Source organism: Uranotaenia lowii, chromosome 2, assembly GCF_029784155.1.
Source record: "Uranotaenia lowii strain MFRU-FL chromosome 2, ASM2978415v1, whole genome shotgun sequence".
Taxonomy (NCBI): domain Eukaryota; kingdom Metazoa; phylum Arthropoda; class Insecta; order Diptera; family Culicidae; genus Uranotaenia; species Uranotaenia lowii.
This window is the reverse complement of record NC_073692.1, coordinates 192,574,843-192,596,918: the sequence shown is the minus strand read 5'-3', so window position 1 is coordinate 192,596,918 and position 22,076 is coordinate 192,574,843. Positions and strand designations below refer to the sequence as shown.

General features: G+C 39.5%; 2 protein-coding genes and 2 long non-coding RNA genes across 4 annotated transcripts in view; 1 reads left to right on the top strand and 3 right to left on the bottom strand.

The window, feature by feature from the left end:
* Positions 1–22,076, bottom strand: part of LOC129743144 (cysteine sulfinic acid decarboxylase) — a 134,802-nt gene that overhangs the window by 45,181 nt on the left and 67,545 nt on the right. The window lies entirely within an intron of this gene.
* LOC129743146 (short/branched chain specific acyl-CoA dehydrogenase, mitochondrial) lies at positions 1,550–3,694 on the bottom strand. Its single transcript, XM_055735118.1, has one exon. It carries the CDS (start codon positions 3,601–3,603, stop codon positions 2,329–2,331), a length of 1,275 nt encoding a protein of 424 aa, XP_055591093.1. The 5' UTR covers positions 3,604–3,694; the 3' UTR covers positions 1,550–2,328.
* On the top strand, positions 15,447–16,275 carry LOC129743148 (uncharacterized). Its single transcript, XR_008736589.1, has 3 exons — positions 15,447–15,686; positions 15,749–16,036; positions 16,100–16,275. It is a non-coding gene; the product is annotated as an uncharacterized LOC129743148 (long non-coding RNA).
* On the bottom strand, positions 19,666–21,529 carry LOC129743150 (uncharacterized). Its single transcript, XR_008736591.1, has 3 exons — positions 20,816–21,529; positions 20,630–20,749; positions 19,666–20,190 (listed from the first exon to the last, which is right to left on the bottom strand). It is a non-coding gene; the product is annotated as an uncharacterized LOC129743150 (long non-coding RNA).

The window sequence follows — 22,076 nt, the reverse complement described above, 5'->3', positions numbered from 1 at the left end:
TAAATATGTAAGTCGACATTATTGTTACTTTAGTCTTAAGGTGCGAGGCGTAATGCCACTCTATTATACAAGCTCATACTCAAATTATGATTGCTCTTCTTTTGGCCACAGATAGCGCCACCTTCAGTTCAAGTGTCTCACAACCGTAAAGCCTAGTCCACACTAGGCAACATGAACTGCGATTTTTGTTGTGAGACAAACTTTGTTGTCTGTTGTTGTTGTTGGAAACATGAGACGGTCTCAGTGTCTCCCGAAGAAAATGGGAGACGCTGAGACCGTCTCGAGACGAATCGTCTCCTAGTGTGGACTAGGCTTAACAATACGAGAACGATTTCAAGAAAACACAACAACAACCACACGACGACACGCTTCCGCTCAGCGCCGTGTTTGTTCTTGGTGTGCCGTAAGAATTAAATTACCGTGTTTGCAAGGATCCTACCCATCCTGCCATACATGATTCTGGTGAGCCGTTTTAAAAACAGGAAATTGATGAGTTCCATATCAATATCGTGCCATTCAAAACCGACAATTAACTTTCGTGTCTACGCCCTTCAGACATACCCATGCACGGCACGGGAACAAAAAGAACCATCTTTCACACCACGAGAGAAACAGAAGCACGCAGAAAGAGGAAAGGAAAACCAAAAAAGAGCCCCTATAGTGAAAAGGGTGAGCAACACACAAAAAGAAAATGAATGTGGCCACAGTTCTTATACCAGAATTGCCACAGGACTTTTTTCTTCCCCTCTTCTATTTTTCTTTGCATCTGTTTCTTTAAAACGGACAACAACACGGGTGATCGCGTCAGCCGGAATTACCGGTCAGGAACTACCAAAATAATCATTTGGCGGAGCTATCAGTGGCCGGTTCTTGTGAGTCGGACATCGAGCCGTCCAGGAGCTGCGCGTTCTAGTGCTTTTGGTCCTCGGGAGGCAGGTCCTCACTCTGGGCCGCATTCGAAGGCGGATGCCATTCCGAATTTGGCTGGAGCAGCCGATAACGACAATGATGGCAAATGGTTTTCTGATGACCGTAGGTGTTTTTATGCTGGTTGCGAGCGACCAGCTTGTTGGAATCTCGAGTAGGAGAAATGTTAAGTCCTTCCGCAAGCCCTCAGGTCAAGAAGGTACCAGACCATTGATTTGCTTAAAATGTGAAATCGATTGTTGCATTTGTTGTGCAACAAAACAAAAAAATGGCTTGGCCAAATAAAATCGAATGAAATTATTCAAATGTACATGAAAATGTTATGACTGAGCTAGCCGGCAAGCTGCTCAATGTCAACATTAGGAAAATTTTGGAATGCTGAACGTACCCAGAAATGTTTTTTTATCTGGAAATCGAGGAAAAAGTTTACTGTGCACATATAAATTTTTACAAAAATGGGTCATGGGTTGACTTTTTTCAAAGGCAAACCAGGAATCCTGAAATGTAAAGCCGTTTTAGAGAAACCAGTTACATCCAGTCACGAGTTTGACTTGTTGACCCTTGTAACCAAACTGATAATAGCTGCACCAGGATATGTGATAAGAAATTGTTTGTATTTTTTTTTATTGAAAAGTGATTTTATTTTACCATTATCGCACAGTATCAAATTTCCAACAACAATTGGATCTCAAATTCCGTATTGTGAGTTTTTTTTTGTTACTTCAACATAGATCATTTGCGTATTGAATTATTATCACCTCTATTCATAATAATTTTTTTCGACGTCTACTCCCAACTTTATCACCGCGGGAAAAAAGTTTTCACATAGAATTGGTAATTGAGCGCGATAAATGCTTGTGCTAACTGTATACTTAAATTATTATAATTGCAAAATGTATATAGAAATTAATGGTTTTTAAATGCATCGGTTCCCTTTTTCAATTATTGTTATTGCGATTGCTTATCTATTCAGCAAATGCGGCTTTTCTATCATCAGATTAGATTTTTTTTTCGTATTTGCGTACGTTCATCGTCCATAAAAGCGAGCGTGCCGTCTCACTCAAGGGGCGTTCGCTTTTGAGCTCAAGGTATTCAACGTACAGAGCACATCGCAACTGGAATTAGAAACTCATTCAGCTCTCGTGCGATTTTGGGGCAAGGAGATCAGTTATTATTTTGCCCCAACGAACATGTGTGGAATTGCTTTATCAGAATTCTCGCTGTATGGTTGTCGTTGATCGAATCATTGGTTGGCAGTTGCGATGTATGTGTTAGAAGTTTTTTTTTTATTTTGCAGATATGAATCTTGTTTCTGGAAGGTGCTCGTTGATGAAACGCAAATTCGATTACGTAACTGGAAGACGGTTGATTTTTTGGGAAAATTGGTGTTCCACAAAAGATTTATGCCTGATATTCCTTCTTCATAACCTTGGCAATGGTGCTGAGCTGCATGTTGGACGTTCCCTCGTAGATGGCGCCAATCTTGCAGTCACGGTAGAATTTCTCCTGTGGGAAGTCTTTGGTGAAGCCAACTCCTCCCATCCAATCGATACACTTAACCGTGGTTCGCTGGGCAACTTCCGAGGCGTATAATTTGGCCATAGCGGCCTGCTTCAGGAAGGGTACCTTAGCTTCCTGGAGACGTGCAGCGTTATAAACCAACAGTCGTGCGGCTTCGATTTCGGTTGCGATTGTCGCGATCTGATGTTGCATACTCTGGAACGAGTAAATATCCGATCCGAATTGTTTCCGCTCCAGTAGGTATGGGATGGTAGCGTCCAGACATCCCTGAGCCAGTCCAATCATCTGTGCGCCGATTCCGATTCTACCTTCGTTGAGGAAACCTGCGGCATACTGGTAGCCCTTGCCCAGTTCTCCAAGAATGTTCTCTTCGGGAACGCGCACATTGTCCAGATGAAGCTGACAGGTACCTGAGGCGCAGATTCCGAGCTTATTTTCACGTTTGCCTACAGTGAAACCTTCCATTTCGCGGTCTACAATGAAGGTCGTAATTCCACGGTACCCAGCCGATGGGTTCGCATTGGCCATGATCAGGAACATTCCAGACATGTCCGAATTGGAAATCCACATTTTGCTTCCATTCAGAATGTAGTGGTTGCCGTCCTTCTTGGCAGTTGTCTTCAAGCCGAACGCATCCGAGCCAGCCGATGGTTCCGAAAGTGCGAAACTGCCACTGTATTCCTGGCACAGCTTGGGAAGATATTTCTTTTTTTGCTCTTCCGTACCCAGTTTGATCATGAGAGAATTGACCAACGTGTTGTGGATATCAACCAGAGCTGCCACGGCTGGATCGACCTTGGAGAGCTCCTCAACTACCAACATCATGGTCATAAAGTTACACCCGCTTCCACCGTATTCCTCACCGACCTCAACTCCCATAAGGCCATTATCGAACACAGCCTTGATCACACTAGGATCAAACTGGTGTTCGTTGTCCATTTTGGCGACCAGCGGTTGGATCTGCTCCTGTGCCAACTTGGCAACGGTTTCCTTCATCATTTGCTCATCTTCGGTTAGGAAGGTCAACGGTGCAGTGGCTCCCTGATTTATACCGAACGAGGACGAGGAAAACTTGGCCGCAGCTGCCGGTTGTATTATATTTTTGCGGCACATGGTTGCCGTACGAAGGGCATTTTTCAGCACATTCTGCATCATCTTGAGCAAAAAGCAAACGACAACGTGACACGGGCGGGAACAGAAAACCAAACCGATCGCGAACAGACTCGTTAATCAACTGAAACGTGATGATGGAAGCAATTTACTGGTGTCTGGCCTCTCCAGACAGGGTAGATGGCAACCCACTAACATTTGGAAAGAAAAATAATCTACCGACAACGATTGGCACTGATAGATGGGGAGCCAAAAATTGCGCTCGACGTTTGTGGGCTGGTTCCCCATAAGAATGTGTCACTGGAAAGATTGGAATAATTTTAATAGGGGTAAATAGCTAGTCCATGGGTAGTAGCAGTTTATGTCAAGGGATTTGTTTTAAAAAATTAACTTTAGTTAAGCAGAACCCATATAGTTTAACCAGAACTAACAGAAACTCTGAAATAATACGACGGGATCGATAGATTCCAGGTAAATTGAAATACCTAATGTCAAAGCCTTTTTTTTTTCGTTAATTTCTACCTAGAAAAATATGCTCGATCAGCAATCTACCAATTACCAAATGGCCCACCCTAGCAAATTATTTAACATAACTTTTTTTGTGCGGGTTGGTAACCGGAATGTTTTTCGCTCATTGGCTGAAAAAAATTTAGCAGCAGCGAGATAACAAGTTGAACTGAGCGGTTGATTGTGTTGACGAGGCGTATTGAAGAGATTGTAGATTCCTACGTACACATAAGTTTTCGAGATCACACTTTTCGGTGTTTGTGCGTGGAGGCTCGTCGTGCGAGGCTTGAAAATTTCGCGAACGACCAAAGAACAAAAAATTAGGAACCAAAATACAATGAAGGAACTGTGGGCCGAACTTAGCAATTGATCAAGTTTGTAATCTTTGAAACGGAAGGGTAAATAACTTGAGCGGAACTAGTCGAAATCTGATCTGGAACGAAACCATTTACTTTTCCTAAGATCTAGGCAATCTATATGACTGTTATCGAAATGTTTAAAAACACTTTTTCGAGATCTTTTCATACAAACGTTGCCAATTTTGCCAAAATTTATTAAATGAAATAATGTTATTAGAAGCTTTAAAAACATACGTATTTCTGCTGCAATTTTCACGAATCTATGCTGACTCTGAACGTCAATTTATGTAACCCTTGACCATTATAAATTGATTCTTAATGAATAAAATGGTAGGAAAACTCATAAAAACGCATTATTTGGGTTTTTGTAACAAGTTTTCCACCAACATATCAATTAATTGCGAAGTTTTCAAAAGTTAAATATGATCTTGTGTGGAACCATTTTTTATCTTGAGCGGAACTACTTGCTTCCGAAATAAACCGCTAGGTGGCCTTATGCCTTATGTCTCACACGCGGTTTTTACCCCTGAATGTATGCAGCACCTTTGTTTTGTCTTATTATAATAGCTTTAGAGACAGAAAAGATGTAAAATTAAGTTCGAATAGAACCAAATAATACTTTAATTGATGTCACAGCGTACCAAACCAGGCATACAAAAAGTTTAATTTTTGGAGTAGGTACAAGAAATGTTTTTTCTTTATTTCTTTCAGAGGAACGACGGGAAGGAGGAGGATAGCTTTCATAAACATGCATCTATATTTAAAACTAGTTTATTAAAGGCCTTTTACTTTTACAAAGTTTCAATGTGCCGAGTGTATTCGTTTCACTAGGTTAGTAGGGAAGGGGGCCGTAATAGTCGCGGCGACTCAACAGTTTAAAAAAAACCTTTAAACAAGGGAAAAGGATGGGTTTTATAGGGGTTATTCTCCAATATCAGATTTCCATTAGGGTCCGGTGGTGGCCTCCTGTAGCTGTGGTTTCGGTAGTTACGGTTTGGTATCGGTTTCCGATCTTCTGGCCAGCCTTCTTCAGAAATGTGTCGAACCCGTTGGATGAGAGGTGGTACTAATAAATAAACAAAACAGACATTAAATGAAGAACACACAAGGGGAGAGTTTACGTGGATAAGCGGACTAAACGACCAAGTCAGACAGCTTGAGATATTTGTAAATTGGGAACAAATATCTAAAATCTAAGTTTGCCAAAATGTCTCGAATTGGAACACCAGGTAGTCTACCTCGGGCCCTAAGGGTATCCAGTAGCCAAGCCCTCGTTTGACCATACCTTTCACACGTCCATACAACATGATCGATGTCGTGGTAGCCATCCCCACATACGCAAACATTGGTTGCAGCGAGATTAATACGAAACAAGTGCGCGTCAAGCCAGCAGTGATTTGACATGAGCCGACATGACATGACCATGCCTTCGTCGGAACCTTAGGGATAATCGTATGGAGCCAACGTCCCTTTGTGCCATTGTCCCAGATAGACTGCCAAGCGTTAATCGCTAAAGTGCGAGGTATTGAAAAGTATTCATTGTAAGTTATAATTCCTCTCAAAGATTTCGCCTTGTAACGCGCCCACCTTAGCCAATGAGTCCGCCTTCTCATTGCCTTGTATAAGACAATGAGACGGGATCCAAGCTAAGGTAATTCTATACGAATTTTCGATCAGAGCGCCCAATATCCCAGAAATTTCCAGCAAGAAATGGGAAGAGCGCTTCATCAGTTTCATCGATCGAATCGCCTCAACGGAGCTGAGAGCTGAGGCTGAGACTATCCGAGTAGATGAAATAGTGGTCTGCGGGCAGTGTGCGAATGTGTTCCAAGGTGCAGTAAATAGCGGCTAGCTCAACAGTGTAAACGGGGCAAGGCTCTCGAAGCTTGAACGAAGCTTCAAAGCCCTCATTATACACTGCGAAGCCAGTCGCGTTGTCGATTCTAGAACCATCAGTAAAGACATTTTTATAAGATCAATTTCACGTACTTTTGAAGCAAAGATTGAAGGAATGATGTTGGGTCGGACGTGATCTGGAATTCCACGGATGTCAGCGGTCATGGACAGATCGAATTTTATCAAGGAACTGCTAATCGGGTAAAAGTGACTCGTGTCCGAATTTAATAAAGAAGGATTTATTTCTAATTGACAAAAGTATGATAATTGTTTACATATTTGACTTGCGGATTAATATTCATAAGCCTTTCTAAGTTTTCTATCACCAAAGGATTCATAGTTACACTTCGAATTAGGAAATGTAGCGATAAATCGAAGAAACGATTTTCCAACGGCATTACTCCCGCCAGTACTTCGAGACTCATCGTATGTGTCGACTGCATACAACCCATGGCAATACGCAAACAACGATACTGTATTCGTTCTAGTTTAATCAAGTGGGTTTGCGCGGCGGACCCAAAGCAAAAGCTTCCCTATTCTATGACCGACAGTATCGTTGTTTGGTATAACCTGATGAGATCCTGTGGATGAGCACCCCACCAGGTTCCAGTAATCGTTCGAAGAAAATTGATTCTCTTTTGGCATTTTTGAGTCAAGTACCTAATATGTTTTCCCCAGAGGCATTTAGAGTCGAACCAGACACCCAAATATTTAAAACTAATAGATTAAGTTAGAGTTCTACCCATCATAAGAAGCTCTATTTGAGGAGGGGAATGCTTCCTTGAAAAAACTACTAACTCGGTTTTACTAGGCGAAAACTCGATGCCTAGATTCCTGGCCCAATGTGATAAATTATTTAGAGTTTCTTGTAACGGAGGTTTAATTTGAGTGCCTTTTTTACCTGTGATATGAACAACACAGTCATCCGCAAGCTGTCTTAGCGTGCAATTTTGTGCCATACAAGCATCGATTTCTCGGACATAAAAGTTGTATAGCAGGGGGCTTAAAATGAGCCTTGGGGTAGACCCATGTAACTAATTCGTTCAACTTTGGTTTATCCATGGCTAAAATGCATGATTTTTTCAGACAACAGGTTATATAGAAAATTGTTCAAAATTGGTGAAAGTCCGCAAGAGTTAAGATTACTAGATAGCACTTCTATGGACACCGAATCGAATGCCCCTTTGATGTCCAGAAATACTGCCCCCATCTGCTCTTTTTGGGCAAACGCCAATTGAATGTCTGATGAAAGTAATGCTAGACAGTCGTTCGTACCCTTGCCTCTACGGAATCCAAATTGTGTACTTGACAACAGATTGTTTGATTCAACCCATTTATCCAGCCGAAAGAGAATCATTTTTTCGAGCAATTTCCGGAGACACGAGAGCATTGCAATCGGCCTATACGAGTTGTAATCAGAAACTGGTTTTCCCGGTTTTTGGATGGCGATGACTTTCACTTGTCTCCAGTCATGCGGAACAATGTTCAGCTCCAAACACTTATTGAATAAATTCAACAAGCGTTTCTTAGCGGTATCTGGCAGATTCTTCAACAAGTTGAGTTTGATTATGTCCAGTCCGGGAGCTGAATTGTTGCAATACCAGAGCGCAAGTGAAAGTTCGACCATCGAGAATTGATCTTCCGTTTCGGAACTATTCTCTGTATCCCGATAGTGTTTCTGAGCTGGTGCTGCGTCCGGGCAGACCTTTTTCGCGAACTGTATCGGCCATCGACTTGAAATTTCTTCAGTTTCGTTCGAAGGAGTGTGATTTCACATGTTTCGTGCCGTTCTCCAAAGCGTGTGCAAAGACGTTTCTCGAGATAACCCATCCACGAATCGCCGCCAGTACCCCCGTTTCTTGCCCCTGATCAAGTTCTTGAACTTGCGTTCCAAGGCCAAGTAACGTTGGAACTTCTCTGGCAATCCGGTTCTGCGAAACTCAACAAACGCCTTGCACTTTTCACCTCGCGCGCGTGAGCAATCTCCATCCCACCACGGAGTGGGAGGCCGTTTCTGTATCGTCGAGCTTTCATTCCGTCTGACCTGTGCTCCGATTGCACAGTCCACAATTGTTCCAGAAATAAAACTGTACTCTGCCTCCGGAGACAGTTCGGCTGTTGAGTCGATGGCTTCAATGACATCCGATGCGTACTTACTTGTGAGGTCATAAGGAATATTGATTTCTTCGGGTGGACTACGACCACTGATGATAGAAATATTGATAGGCAAATGATCGCTTCCCTGAGGGTCTTGGATTACCTTCCACGTACAATCCAAACTCAGAGAGGAAGAAGCTAAAGAAAGGTCTAAAATACTATGCTGTGATTGGGATCCATTAATTCGAGTCACTTCCCCATTGTTTAAGACAGTCATGTTGAAGTCGTCGCACAGCTCATAAATAATGTTAGCACGATCATCATCACGTGAGCTACCCCAGCCCACGCCATGGGAGTTGAAGTCTCCCAGAACTAGCCGGGGTTCTGGGAGAAGTGAAATAATATTCGCCAATTGGTTCCGGCTCACGCTTGAATTTGGCGGAATATATACCGAGGCTAGGCAAAGGTCTTGACCTTTAATTCTAGCTTGGCAACTGACGACTTCAATACCTGGAGATGGTTGTAGTGGAATACGATAGAAAGAGTGGCATTTCTTGATCCCCAAAAGAACGCCGCCCCCTCTTCGACCATCACGATCCAGGCGAATTATGTTGTGGCTATGGAAGGTGAAATCTACATTTGGAGAGAGCCAAGTTTCGCATAAGGCGAACACATCACAATTCAAATTGTGTACCAATATTTTAAATGGGTCTAATTTTGGTAAAATACTTCTGCAGTTCCATTGCAATACAGAAACAATTTCTCTCCCCTCATTGGATGAATTATCCATCGAAAGAAATTGCTTCTGCGATGAGGGTCATAGTGAGAGCTTTCTTTTTCAAGAATTCTCTCAAAAGGGGTACAAACATATTTATCATAGTTCTCCATCCTGCTGGTACACTGAAAAAGTCCAGGATGAACGCAACAATTTCCGAGAATTTAATCTTACCATCAGCCGAAAAGCTGGGAAAACCATTTGACGATGGATCAGATGCAGTTTCTCTGGGAATTGTTGCATTCCTGTTAGCTACTGATGGGCCTGAATTCTGAAAGAAAGCCTGGGGTTTTGACTTCCCAGAAAATGGAGGAAAGTCCTTCGGGGATGGATTAAAACCCGGAGGACTTTGAATAGGAGGGTTAGAATTACTATTTCCACTCTGAGGATTTCGTTTAGTATTAAATTTGCTGGCAGCTACTCTGGTTTGTGTTTTAGTGATGCGTTTCCTTTTTGGAGCCTGTGAAACATTATTTTTTGAAAATGGCCCAGTTGCTGTTCCTTCACATGGATCCTCCCCTTCGGACTCATGGTCACTTAGAAGGTTAAACTGATTCTCTGAGACGATTGGCAAAGACTTCAGAATTATGTCTCTATAGGACATTTTTACACGAATTTTCAAAGAAGTCTTAATTTTTTCCCGGCGCGATATTTACTTCGGACACGCCGAGAGAGCATGAGAGGCTTCACCAGTGCAATACAAGCACCTGCTTGATGCTTGTATTGTACATGAAGCCTCCGCATGCTTCTCCCCGCACTTAGAGCAGCGTGCCTGATTGCAGCAGTAGGCGGCCGTATGATCCAACTGCTTGCAATCCTGGCAGAACATGACCGAAGGCACATAAAGTCTCACAGGTAGACGAACCTTCCCGATCGCAACGTAATCAGGAAGTGCAGTGCCGGAGAAGGTAACCCGAAAAGAGTTCGACAGGGAAAACGTCCGTTCTTCCCCCTCGCCAGATGCTGATTTTAATTGTCGCGCGTCCAACACCTTGACCGTTGGAAGAACAGGATCCTTGAATCGGCCAACCCCTGATTCCATTAGGTCATCAACGGTCAAACCCTCTTCGGTTACCACTCCGTCGATTTCCACGTCACGAGCGGGAACGTAAACGCAATACTCGATCGTAAATCTCTCGTCACAAGCAATGGCGTTTGCTTCCTTCAAGCTACCAACAACAACGCGCATTTTGTTCCGACTCATCGGCTGGTAGCTGACTACGGAAGAGTACGATCGGTCGAGGTCTCGGGAAATCGAAATGGTATTTAGAGGCTTTGATTTGGACCGGAAATAGACTACCCAGGGTCCCATCGATTCATTTTGGTAAACCCGACGGCGAGGGGCAGATTTCGGCAACATTGAATAATTTTCTAAGGGGGGGTTAGCCTGGTTTGATTTTTGGGGAAGAGTTTCAGACGTTAAGAGGGAATTGCCGAATCTAAAGGGTTGTTGAATTGGATTGGGAGCGGGGGAGGGGGAATCTTCCGTGTCCGATAGGTACATCAGTTGAATGGGGGTATTTTCAGACTCCTCGGATGGGATTTCTTTCCGATATGGAGGGTGCTCATCGTCCTCGCCGTCGTCATCCGATAGTCGGTTGCTTTCCGACATACCGGGCTAACGTGGAGAACGATACCTTGGTAATGTTGAATAAAATAGTTTAAAAAAAACTCAAACAAAAGAAGAAGAAGAAAAATTGTATAAGGTACACCGGGGTAAGTGTGGACGGGTTTTCGTATAGTTCAACTTTAAAAAATTATTGAAAAATCAGCAGCGGAGCAATTTTCATAAAATTACGTTCAATGTGATGCAGAACATGTTGTTTACAAACGCTGAAGAGATGAGCTCGATAGAAGCAAAGCGATAAAAGTTATCACGTAAATTGTTATGGACTGCTGGTGTCTTCACTTACCCCGCTTTATGGGGTAAGTGTGGACGGTAGATTTTCCCTTTAATTTCTCAGGAAATTTTCCAAAAAAATGTGTTTTCTTGGTTGAATACGTTACTTTATGGCTCGAACCGTCCAAAATTTTAAAAAAAGTTCATGATACTATTAGTAAGGCAACTTTCAATAATCATTGTCTGTAATTTATGTTGCAACACACGAGATTCGATTTTATCAAAAACACAGAACAAACAAGTAGTTTACCCAACTTTTCATGATACGAATGCTAAATATAGATAAATAATCCCATTCATGAAGGATGAAGGAGAGAAAATTGAAAAAAATTGTAAATATCAAGTCTTTTTAAACCCGTCCACACTTACCCCAGGTAGGGGTTGGAGACAAAATTTTAGTTTTTTGTAAATAAACTCTGTTTTCTTTATTTTTAACCGCCGTTTCTTGTCCTAACTGGTTGTTTGGAATCTGAGGATTGTTTCAATGTAGAGTTTTTCGTCGAGAGCCAGCTAGCTTAGGAGAAGTTTGCAATTGAAAAAGATGCACATCAACTCGACATCGTAGTTGAAAATAGAAAATTCAAAAAAAAGTCGCTGTAAACATCCGTTATTGTCTAAATCGTATCTTTTTCACAGTTATTGGATAGATTACAAGTAAATTGAACATTCTGCATTAAAAGTTTGAAAAAATAGTGCACAGTATTGTTTTAATAGCCATCGTCCACACTTACCCCGCGTCCACACTTACCCCGGTGTACCTTATAGATATATATGTACAATAAAAAAAAACTTATGCTTAGATGATAGTCAGGATTTAAAAGTAGCGAAACAGACGGAGGAAGAGAAAAAACCAATAGAAGAGAAAAAAAAATTGTTTTGGAAAAAATAAAACCAAAAAATAATTAAATGGGATACACCCTATACCAAACTGCCGATCCAGCAATGCGGTCTTTTGTGTTGATTTTGCTATTGTCCTTCTGCAGATGGCGGTCAACTGAAAGCCACGCACTTAATCAATCACTTTACGATTCACGATCACTGAACACTATGTTACCCTGTAGCAGATAACAAACTGTCCTCCACGGTGTGCAAACCCGAATATGTTGGACAAACAAAGTTAAATTTCCTCACAAACTGTTTGTTCCGATTCACTTGCGAGAAAATAAAAACACGTCCGTCTGTGGCGAGTATTACGATACGAATGTTTCATATACATATTTTTTGGCATAGGTAATTCGAAAACAAACGAAGCCAATAAAGTAAAGTCATTATTTCAGAAAAAGAATCAATCTTCATTACTTTTCGAAGCTTGAGAAACAGCTTTCATTTAAAGAGGTTGTTCTTGGTGTTGAAATTCCAATTGAAAACGATAAACTAATAAACAAAAATTCAAATCATTTTTAACACAAAGTCATTCAGTTCTACAAAGTGTAGCAAAGCACACCGGGTTGGCTATTTTATAATACTTAACGATTCAATTGGTGTGGCCTGATATTGAAAACCTATCCGATTTCCTAGTGTTTGATGTTTACACTTGAGCTCGAACTCATGGAAATCGGTTTGGGAAATGATTGTTTTATCAATTGAGCTGAATACTAAATGTTTCCATAATTTTTTAATATTAATAAATTTTAAGCATGATTTATAAGAAACTGGAATGAATTATAAACGTTGTTGTTTAGAGCAAGTTTGCCGAAGTCAAAGAAAAATCTGTAATTTCACAGAATTTTTAACAAATTTTTAACACAGAATCTGTGTTACAGAACACAGAATTTTGAAATATGCACAGATCTCACCGAATTTTTGAATTTTGACTAGATTTCCAAAATTATAATTTTTTTTCGGTCATTATGAATGATAAGATGATGAGATAGATGATGAGAGTGATAATATGATATGATTTTTCCCAACTAAAATTAAATCCATCACAGAATTTTTGGATCAAATCACGAAAAAACAGAATTGTTTTTCTCAAAAATATCTTGATTTAGAGCAATGTACAGTTTTTTTTTTTTGCGAAATCTGTAATTTAAGACATAAGTATACTTTTGTAATACTGACTTTTTCGTTACGTTACCATCAAAAGCTGGGGAGGGGGAGGCGAATATGACCCCAAACGCGCACATTCAAATTATCAAGGTAATCAAGGTAATGTTAGATTCAAAAGAACCTTTCAAGAATGTAAAATTTAGATAAAAACCGATAAGAATAATTTCCTCAACAATCATTCATTAATATGCTGACTTCTTGAATCCTCATCCGGCCCAGGATTTTTTTATCCGTTAGAGTTTCTGGAGTGTCAATTTGACATTCCTCCTGGATAAACCCGCTATATCTCTATTGTTTCTCAACCGATTTATAGTTTAAGAAACCTCGTAACGTAACTCAAATGTTTCTCAGGCAATATTCAGCTACTACACTTCCGTTATTCAAGTCGAAGAAAAAATCCGAAAAAACATGCTTCGGAAAAAATGTAGATCAGCTACGGAATTCTAAAAAAAATCACTTAGTGTCCAAGAAAGCTAATTTTCGCAGCATTTTGTAAACTATTGCAGCGCTAATGTTGTTACACCACTAGAATCGGTATAAAATTTTCTTTCAGGTGAATCAAAAAAATATATTCTTGTTAGCAATGCAACGAAGTTAGAAGTTATCTAACTTCAGCTTTGTTGGACACTATGTGAAATTATTTTTAGGCATTTCATAGCTGATCTATAAGCCTTTTCCGATGCATGTTTTTTTTGGATTTTTTTTTCATTGACTTTGAATAACGTTATAAATAGTTGTTGCTGAATATCGTTTTTTTATCGAGTGACTAACACGGGAAGAATCTACTAGTGAACTGAGGGTGACCGGACTGGCAAGCGAGGTGCGAACAGCGCACAGAGATACACGTGCCAGAAGAGAGCCTTCTCTTCAGTAGACACGGCAGACTGGATCGAGATAATAGTGATGGTGGATTGCGCCACCAATCAACTACCGGAGCTCCAAGCAGTGTGTCGTGACTGGTCGATTCAGCAGAGAAGAGGAACAAACTCCAGGACGAGAAGGGCAGAAACAACTACACAATTTTCTACTCTGTCTCTTATCGCGTTTTATTTCTCTTCAGTTATCTATTCACACAAGATGGACTCCATCACGGATGGGATGGAACTAACTCGAGGCGCATTGAAGGAATGCGCCTTTAAATAGGCTGCCGCGTAAGCACAGGACCACGTGCTTGCGCCAGATGGAAACGCCTAAAACCTTCTAGGCGCGTCCTCGCTCTCTCGGCGCGGTACTCTCGCGTCTGTGTGACACTCTTCTCATCTTGAGAGTGCTCCGAGCGAACAAACATATTTGAGTTACATTGCGAGTTATATTTTTTCTTTGGGTTTTGATGGCTAGATATTGCGAGGTTTCTAAACTTTCAATTTTGGAAAAAATCAGTTGAGAAACGAGACAGATACAGCAATTTTACGCGAGAAGTGTCTAGTAACTAGATCTGAAGCTTGAAAGGTAAGACCTGAGTGCTGAGACGTGAGGCATGAGACTTGAGATCTGAGCCATGGGACATGCAAAATTGGTCCTTAGACCTGAGACATAAGAGATTAAAAAAGGATTTTAAACCTGAGGAATAAAACCTGAGACTTGATGTATACCCAAGTAACCAAAAGTCGCATAGATACTTAATCTTGTGTATTAAAAGTTCACATTTGGCTGAGTAAAAGGTCCTCGAGAGAAATGAAAAAGAGTGCTTGAATTGGACTTCTGAACGAACATAAAAAGTCTAAACAAGTAGCAGAGAACATTTTTGTGCGTTCCAACACGGAGAAAAAAGACGACAGTTGTTCCAATTATTTCAGCTTGTTATACCAATAATCGAAATACAGTTGATTTTTTCGCATTCAACTACTTATATAATAGATTCAACTACAAACTTCTAATTGTCCTTACGCAATCAACTATCAATATAATGGATTGAACTGTATGATTGATTGTATGCATTCAACTATAAATACTATAGATTCAACTACAAACTACTGATTGACCTTATGCAATCAACTATGGATATAATAGATTCAATTGTCATGGTATAATTGATTCAATTGTTATGGTATAATTGATTCAACTGTAGATATGATAGATTCAACTACAATTGTATCTTTGATTTTAGGCATTCAACTATATATATAATAGATTCAACTGTAGTGGTATAATTGATTCAACTGTGAATATGATAAATTCAACTGTAGTGGTATAATTGATTCAATTGTAAATATGATAGATTCAACTACAGTCGTATGATTGATTTTAGGCGTTGAACTATAAATATAGTAAGTTTTACTATATTTTTATAATTGATCGTGTGAAACCTAAATAAATACATACACATACAAGATTTAACCAACGTTTGAGTAAGTTGCACATGAGCGTGTCAGCAAATTAAAAAAGAAAAAAAATCGGCAAATTTTTCGGTTAACCAGCAGCCGGACCGTCTTCCGAGATGAGAAACTGTTTTTTATCATTGGCCAGCAACGTCGCGTTCCCTGAGGCATTGGAGAAGAAAAAAAACGGAAACGCCGGGAAGCTAAAATTGGTCGGGAAACAACCGGTAAGAAATTTGTTTATTTTTATCGAAGATTTATTTCGTTAAATGAAATTTTGTTCATATAGACTTTTCCCTAGTGCATCAAGTCTTACCAGGAAATCCAAATTAATTCGGCCACTGAAACGGTGGAGTGGAGTGGCTGCGAGTTTCAGAATTTTGATTCGGGAGATTTTGCGCATAGTTGTTGGAGCCTGGAGTTTAATTTCGCCGGATGTCCTCAGAGGTATTCGTTTTTTCGTCAATTCCGACGTCTGATCTACGCTCGAGGAAAACTTCTACCCATCTTCCTGCCAATCAAATCCATCGATAAAAAGCACCAGTGAGTCACCCCCGGAGTGTCGTGTATCAGAATGGTTAGTAGTATCTTTTGTTAGATTTCATTGATTACTAAAATTATTGCATTTTCTCTCCACTAGGTCAATCCTCTTCTGATGCGGCAGCTTTTTAGGACGCCTTCTGGGAACGACTTTTTAAACTCCAAATCATGCATCTCCAACAGCAGACAGAGAAATCAGGATATAAATATTGGTACTTCTAGCCAGCTCTTCCGGGATCGAAGCGGCGAACAAAAAATGGATGCTTAAACAAACTAGATGCGAAATGATTAAAGAATAAATCAAAAGAAAATAAAAGGTGCCATAAAATTAATCCGAAAAAAACATCTGTAGATATGATAACTTCTAATATAAAGAGAAATTCAATTTACAATATTTATAGTTGACCTCATTGAATCAATCATAGAAATATAATTAAATCTATCATATTTATAATTGTGTGGATCGGACCTTAACCTGTTGCATCCTTACTTACCGCAAAGGATACACGTCTGGTCTGTCCGGCGTCTAGAATGCGAAAGAGGGCTAAATCACCTCGGAGCTCATGCTTGTCGGATGTCATGACATACTTATACTGTAGGATTGCTGCATGACACGACATCATCTTCCCAGGGGTGTGCTGAGTACACACATCTCCCTTCTCGTCCCAAGAAAGAAAAGATTTTATATAAAAATACTTGTTTCGAAAATCTCATAATTCAAATCGATATTTCTCACTTCCATAAAATTCGTTATTGACGAACCACTATATCAAGGTCTTATATAGTCTAGTAAATACGCTCACGTCATCTTCCGGATCCTGAAGACCTAATCTTACATATCTATCTATTTGCTTGCGCAAGGCAATCCCTCCTTTGTGTCTATGCATGTAGTTTTTCATTTCGTTCAGTCAAGAAATTTACTATGATTGAATCTAGACAGGCCATGTCCAAGTGGTCTCTATTTTCGTTGCTTTCGACGCATTATGAGGAGTCATCAAATTATAGTGTCTTTTGATAAATGTTGTCAGTTGTTGGATGAGAGCAATTCCGGTTGGCACAACGGATTTTCTAGCAACGAATTAATACAGTGAAATGTATTTGCGGAACAAACATATAAATTACTTTCATCAATAAATTCAAGCTGTCTTACGTGTCCTTTAAAAGTTGTGCGGAATCCCGGCAGCGCCATCAAAACCATGCGGACTCCCCTCCACGCACGCAATTTAAATTCATGCGGACTCCGTCCACGAACGCATCAAAAACCATGCGGGCTCCCGTCCACACACACAAAAAAACCACACGGACTCCCGTCGACGCAAACTTTGAAAAATCATGTTGACTCCTGTCGACGCACATGACAATTAACCACGCGGACTTCCATCAACGCACTCATTGGAAAATCATGCGGACTCTTGTTAACGCACACAAAAAAAAACACACGGACTCCCATCGACGCATACTTTGAAAAATCATGCGGACTCCCATCGACACACACAAAAATAAACCACACGGACTCCCATCGACGCATACTTTGAAAAATCATGCGCACTCCCGTCGACGCACACGACAATAAACCATGCGGACTCCCGTCAACGCACACTTTGAAAAATCATGCGGACTCCCGTCGACGCACACAAAAAAAAAATCAACCACACGGACTCCCGTCTACGCATACTTAGGAAAATCATGCGGACTCCCGTCGACGCACACGACAATTAACCACGCGGACTCCCACCGACGCAAACTTTGGAAAATCATGCGGACTCCCGTCGACGCACACAAAAATAAACAACACGGAGTCCCATCGACGCATACTTTGAAAAATCATGCGGACTCCCGTCAACGCACACTTTGAAAAATCATGCGGACTCCCGTCGACGCACAAAAAAAAAAAAAATAAACCACACGGACTCCCGTCTACGCATACTTTGGAAAATCATGCGGACTCCCGTCAACGCACTCAAAAATAAACCACGTAGACTCCCGTCAAAACACACTAAGAAAAATCATGCGGACTCCCGTCATCACATGGAAGCGGACTCCCGTCGACGCCATTTTTGCAATGCGAACTCCCGTCCACGCATTCCTGAATTGTCAGGGAATTCCTTAATTTTCTTCCAAAATAAGGAATCAATTTTTTTTGCTGGTCCTCTCAAGTTGCTTGCAATAAAGCAAGCTCCTGGCAGGAATCGCCAAATGTGTGGATCGGACCTTAACCTGTTGCATCCTTACTTACCGCAAAGGATACACGTCTGGTCTGTCCGGCGTCTAGAATGCGAAAGAGGGCTAAATCACCTCGGAGCTCATGCTTGTCGGATGTCATGACATACACAGAAAAAAAATTTGAATCCTTAACAACACTGAAATTGAAAAACCTTTAATATTACATGACGTTGAACGCAATTTATTGATGTAAATTTATAGATTGAAAAAAGTTGAAACCATAATAGCACTGAATTCGAATGACATGAATTTCACTTGACACGGAACGTGATTATTTGATGTAAATTTACATCACATATGATGTAAATAAAAAGAAGCATCACATATGACGGAATTTTCAGTGCGAATTAAATATTACACGTCTTAAATATTTACATGTCTTTCAAATTTTACACGTCTTTTGAAATTCATAGACGTGTGATATTCAACTCGCTCTGAAAATTCCATAATATGTGTTACTTCTTTTTCGTTACATCATATGTGATGTAATTTTACAAATGTTTTTGGTCGCACACAATTCTTAACAACACTGAATAAGAAGTTTATTAAAATTACATGTCATGGAATGTGATAACGACATTGAATTTGTGTTTAATCAATATTACATATCCTGTATATGATAATGTCATGTAAAATTATAAACTGTCATGAACAGGACTATAGACAAAAGTAAACAAAGTGTCAAGTCAAGTTGTGCACCAAAGTATTTGTTTTAAGCAGTTTTCCCGCGAGTGAGGTTCCCGGAGATCTTCGTGAAGCAGGGATGCGGTTCCGTAAGCGGCTCCACGTTACTGAACTTAGGATCCGGGGAAGAAAATGAAAGGGTGAAGTGAATCCTAATAAAAAAAAAATTGCGTGCTACTGCTTAAAAAAATTTTGTCGCTAAATAAAATTAATTAAATTAGTTATAAAAAGGTTTAATTTTTATGAAGAGATGAGAAAATTTTATTATTGAATCATATAAACAAAAATAAAACAAAACAAATTCCAATTGGAAAGTTTCTCTTCCAATATTCAGTGAGATTATAATTTACATCATTTTTATTTTACACGTTGCAAAATTTTACATCATTTCTATTTTACACGTTGCAAAATTTCACTGGCGTGTAATTTCCAACTAGCACTGAAAATTCCGTCATATTTGATGCTTCTTTTTATTTACATCACATGTGATGTGATTTTACAGATTTTTTTCGTTGTGTGTACTTATACTGTACACACAACGAAAAAAATCCGTAAAATTACATCATATGTGATGTAAATAAAAAGAAGCATCACATATGACGGAATTTTCAGTGCGAGTTGATCATTACACGTCTGTAATTTCACAGACGTGTAATGTTCAATTCGCACTGAAAATTCCGTCATACGTAATGTTTCTCTTATTTACATGATGTAATATTACAATTTTTTTATGAAGTACTTTTTTGTATCATTTGTTTACAATTTGAAACTAATTTCTGGATATGTAATAATGGAAGACATTATACACGTTCAAACATGATTTTTATTGAATAAATTCACATGAGAAAATAGTTTCTACTTGTACAATTAAGCGTCATGCGGATGCCATAAATTTTAGTTTTTCTGGGAATGATAAGAACACCAAAGATAAAAATAACTCTTTTCAGATATTCTAGTTGGTTTTAGTTTTGATTGCTGTTGTTCGCGTTATCTTACCAAAATATTGCAGCATTAAAACCTTTCGAAGATGTAAGATAGCCCGCAACGGGATGATGCCTTTGGCTCCGGGGGAAGCCAACTGGATGTACGTTTGCGCTTTGTGCTGGTAGGCAGAAACCGGTCCAAAAAGAGTGGGCACAAGAAATTAGATTTCCAGACGCGTTTCCCGTCACCAAGTTTCATGAACCTTTGCTGTGCCATATCCGCTGAATAGGTTATTATATTTCGTTTTTTAGTTTTCCCGATTTTCTCAGCTTATTGATAACCTCCAGATCGGTGGGGACCCTGAAGTAAAGAAAAAGGGAAAATTAATGAATAACGCTTGACATAAATGTAGGCAATAAAGCTAGATAAATGACTTTAAAGAAAAACGAATCTGAAAATTTATTAACATTATAAGATTGACATCCCTATTCGTGCCTATTTCCTTCGGTTTACAAAGAGAGGGAGCACGAGAAACAAACGGACTCACGGACTGGGTGCCCTTTCGAGAGTGCATTATGTTGAAAAGGAGAAGAAGAGACGAGTCTATTCCAGAAGAGAGAAGGGAAAATTAATGTATGGTGAGAACGAGAAACTTGGTTGGAAATCAGTTTACAGACTAATTTTGTGTGCATCGGATCGCGTCAGTTTTGCGCAAATAAAAGTTCCGAATAATTAAAAAGAAAATGGCGATGGTTTTCATTCGGTCTCGACAATAAATACCTGAATGATTGCGCCTCACCTGATGCTTGACAAACAGCCAAAGTGGATCTGTATCCTCTATTCGGATAGGTTTTTGTTCTTGAAGCATTATCCTTGGAGGTTTAATTTCATTCTGTGACATGGCCTTGATGTTGATGTACTTTAACAAAAAAAGAAGTTCAAACAAATTAACAGAAAGCCTCACAATGAGGTTGTTAAAACTTACTGTTGGAATGTTCCTATGCGGCTGCTGAGCGAGTGAAGGAAGCGCTAATCGTTGCTGGTGGCATCTTTCCGGTGTAGCTCCACATACTGCGTCAACTTATATGGTCAAATTTAACCTCTCGCCGGACTTTGAGGATGCTAGGACGATTGAGGAAATAGTTTTCTTTCAATGGAAATTCCAATTTCGAAAACCAAAATATCGCACCAAAAACAAAACAATGCGAATCGCCTGAAATTCCATCAGCGTACCGCTGTGCTAAATTTTTTTATCTGTTTGGCACGGCAAACTTAAATTTTAGTAAAAAGAGTGAAACGAGCAATTGGTTCAAAATTTTTTCGCTGACTTCCACTGCCACTGACGTTTTGTGTGTGCCTGTTTCCGACAGTCTGTATTTTTACATGACATTATTGCGTTCAGTGTTATGTTCTATTAATTGCATTCAAACTCCGAGTCGTGTAATTTTCAGAAAATTCTTATTCAGTGCTTTTAAGGATTCATATTTTTGTGTGTACAAAAATATTAGTAAAATTACATCACATATGATGTAAATAAAAAGAAGCATCATGTGTGACGGAATTTTACATTAAAAAATCGTGTTCTGTGTCATGTAATATTGATGTGACTCAATTTCAGTGCTGCTGACGGTTCAATTTAGTAGATTTCCATAACGAAATCGCGTTCTATGTCATGTAATATTAAGGGTTTTAAATTTCAGTGCTTTTAAGGATTCAGATTTTTTTGCAGTGTAGGATTGCTGCATGACACGACATCATCTTCCCAGGGGTGTGCTGAGTACACACAATAATTATATCAATTATATTATTATAATTGAAACAATCATATTTATATTTAAATCAATCATAATATTATAATTGAATCTACTATAATTATTGTTGAATTTATGACATCAATCATCGATTATAGTTGAATCTATCATATTTATAGTTGAGTGCACAAAATCAATCATATCGGTATAATTGAATCTATTATATGCATTGTTGAGCACACAAAAACAATCTAATAATCTATTGTAAATATAATTGAAAGTTTGATATTTATAGTTAGCCGAGAATTAATCAGAAATATAATTGAATAAAAGTGGATTATTGTTAAAAATACTATACTTTTTTCTCCGTGAAGTACCTTAAAAAATCCAAGATTCCATTTGGACTATCGTCTTTAGTTACGAACTTCTAACGAATTTTTTGGTTCCATAAAGAACTTCTTACGAACTTTTTGGTTCCATGCAGAACTTGTTACG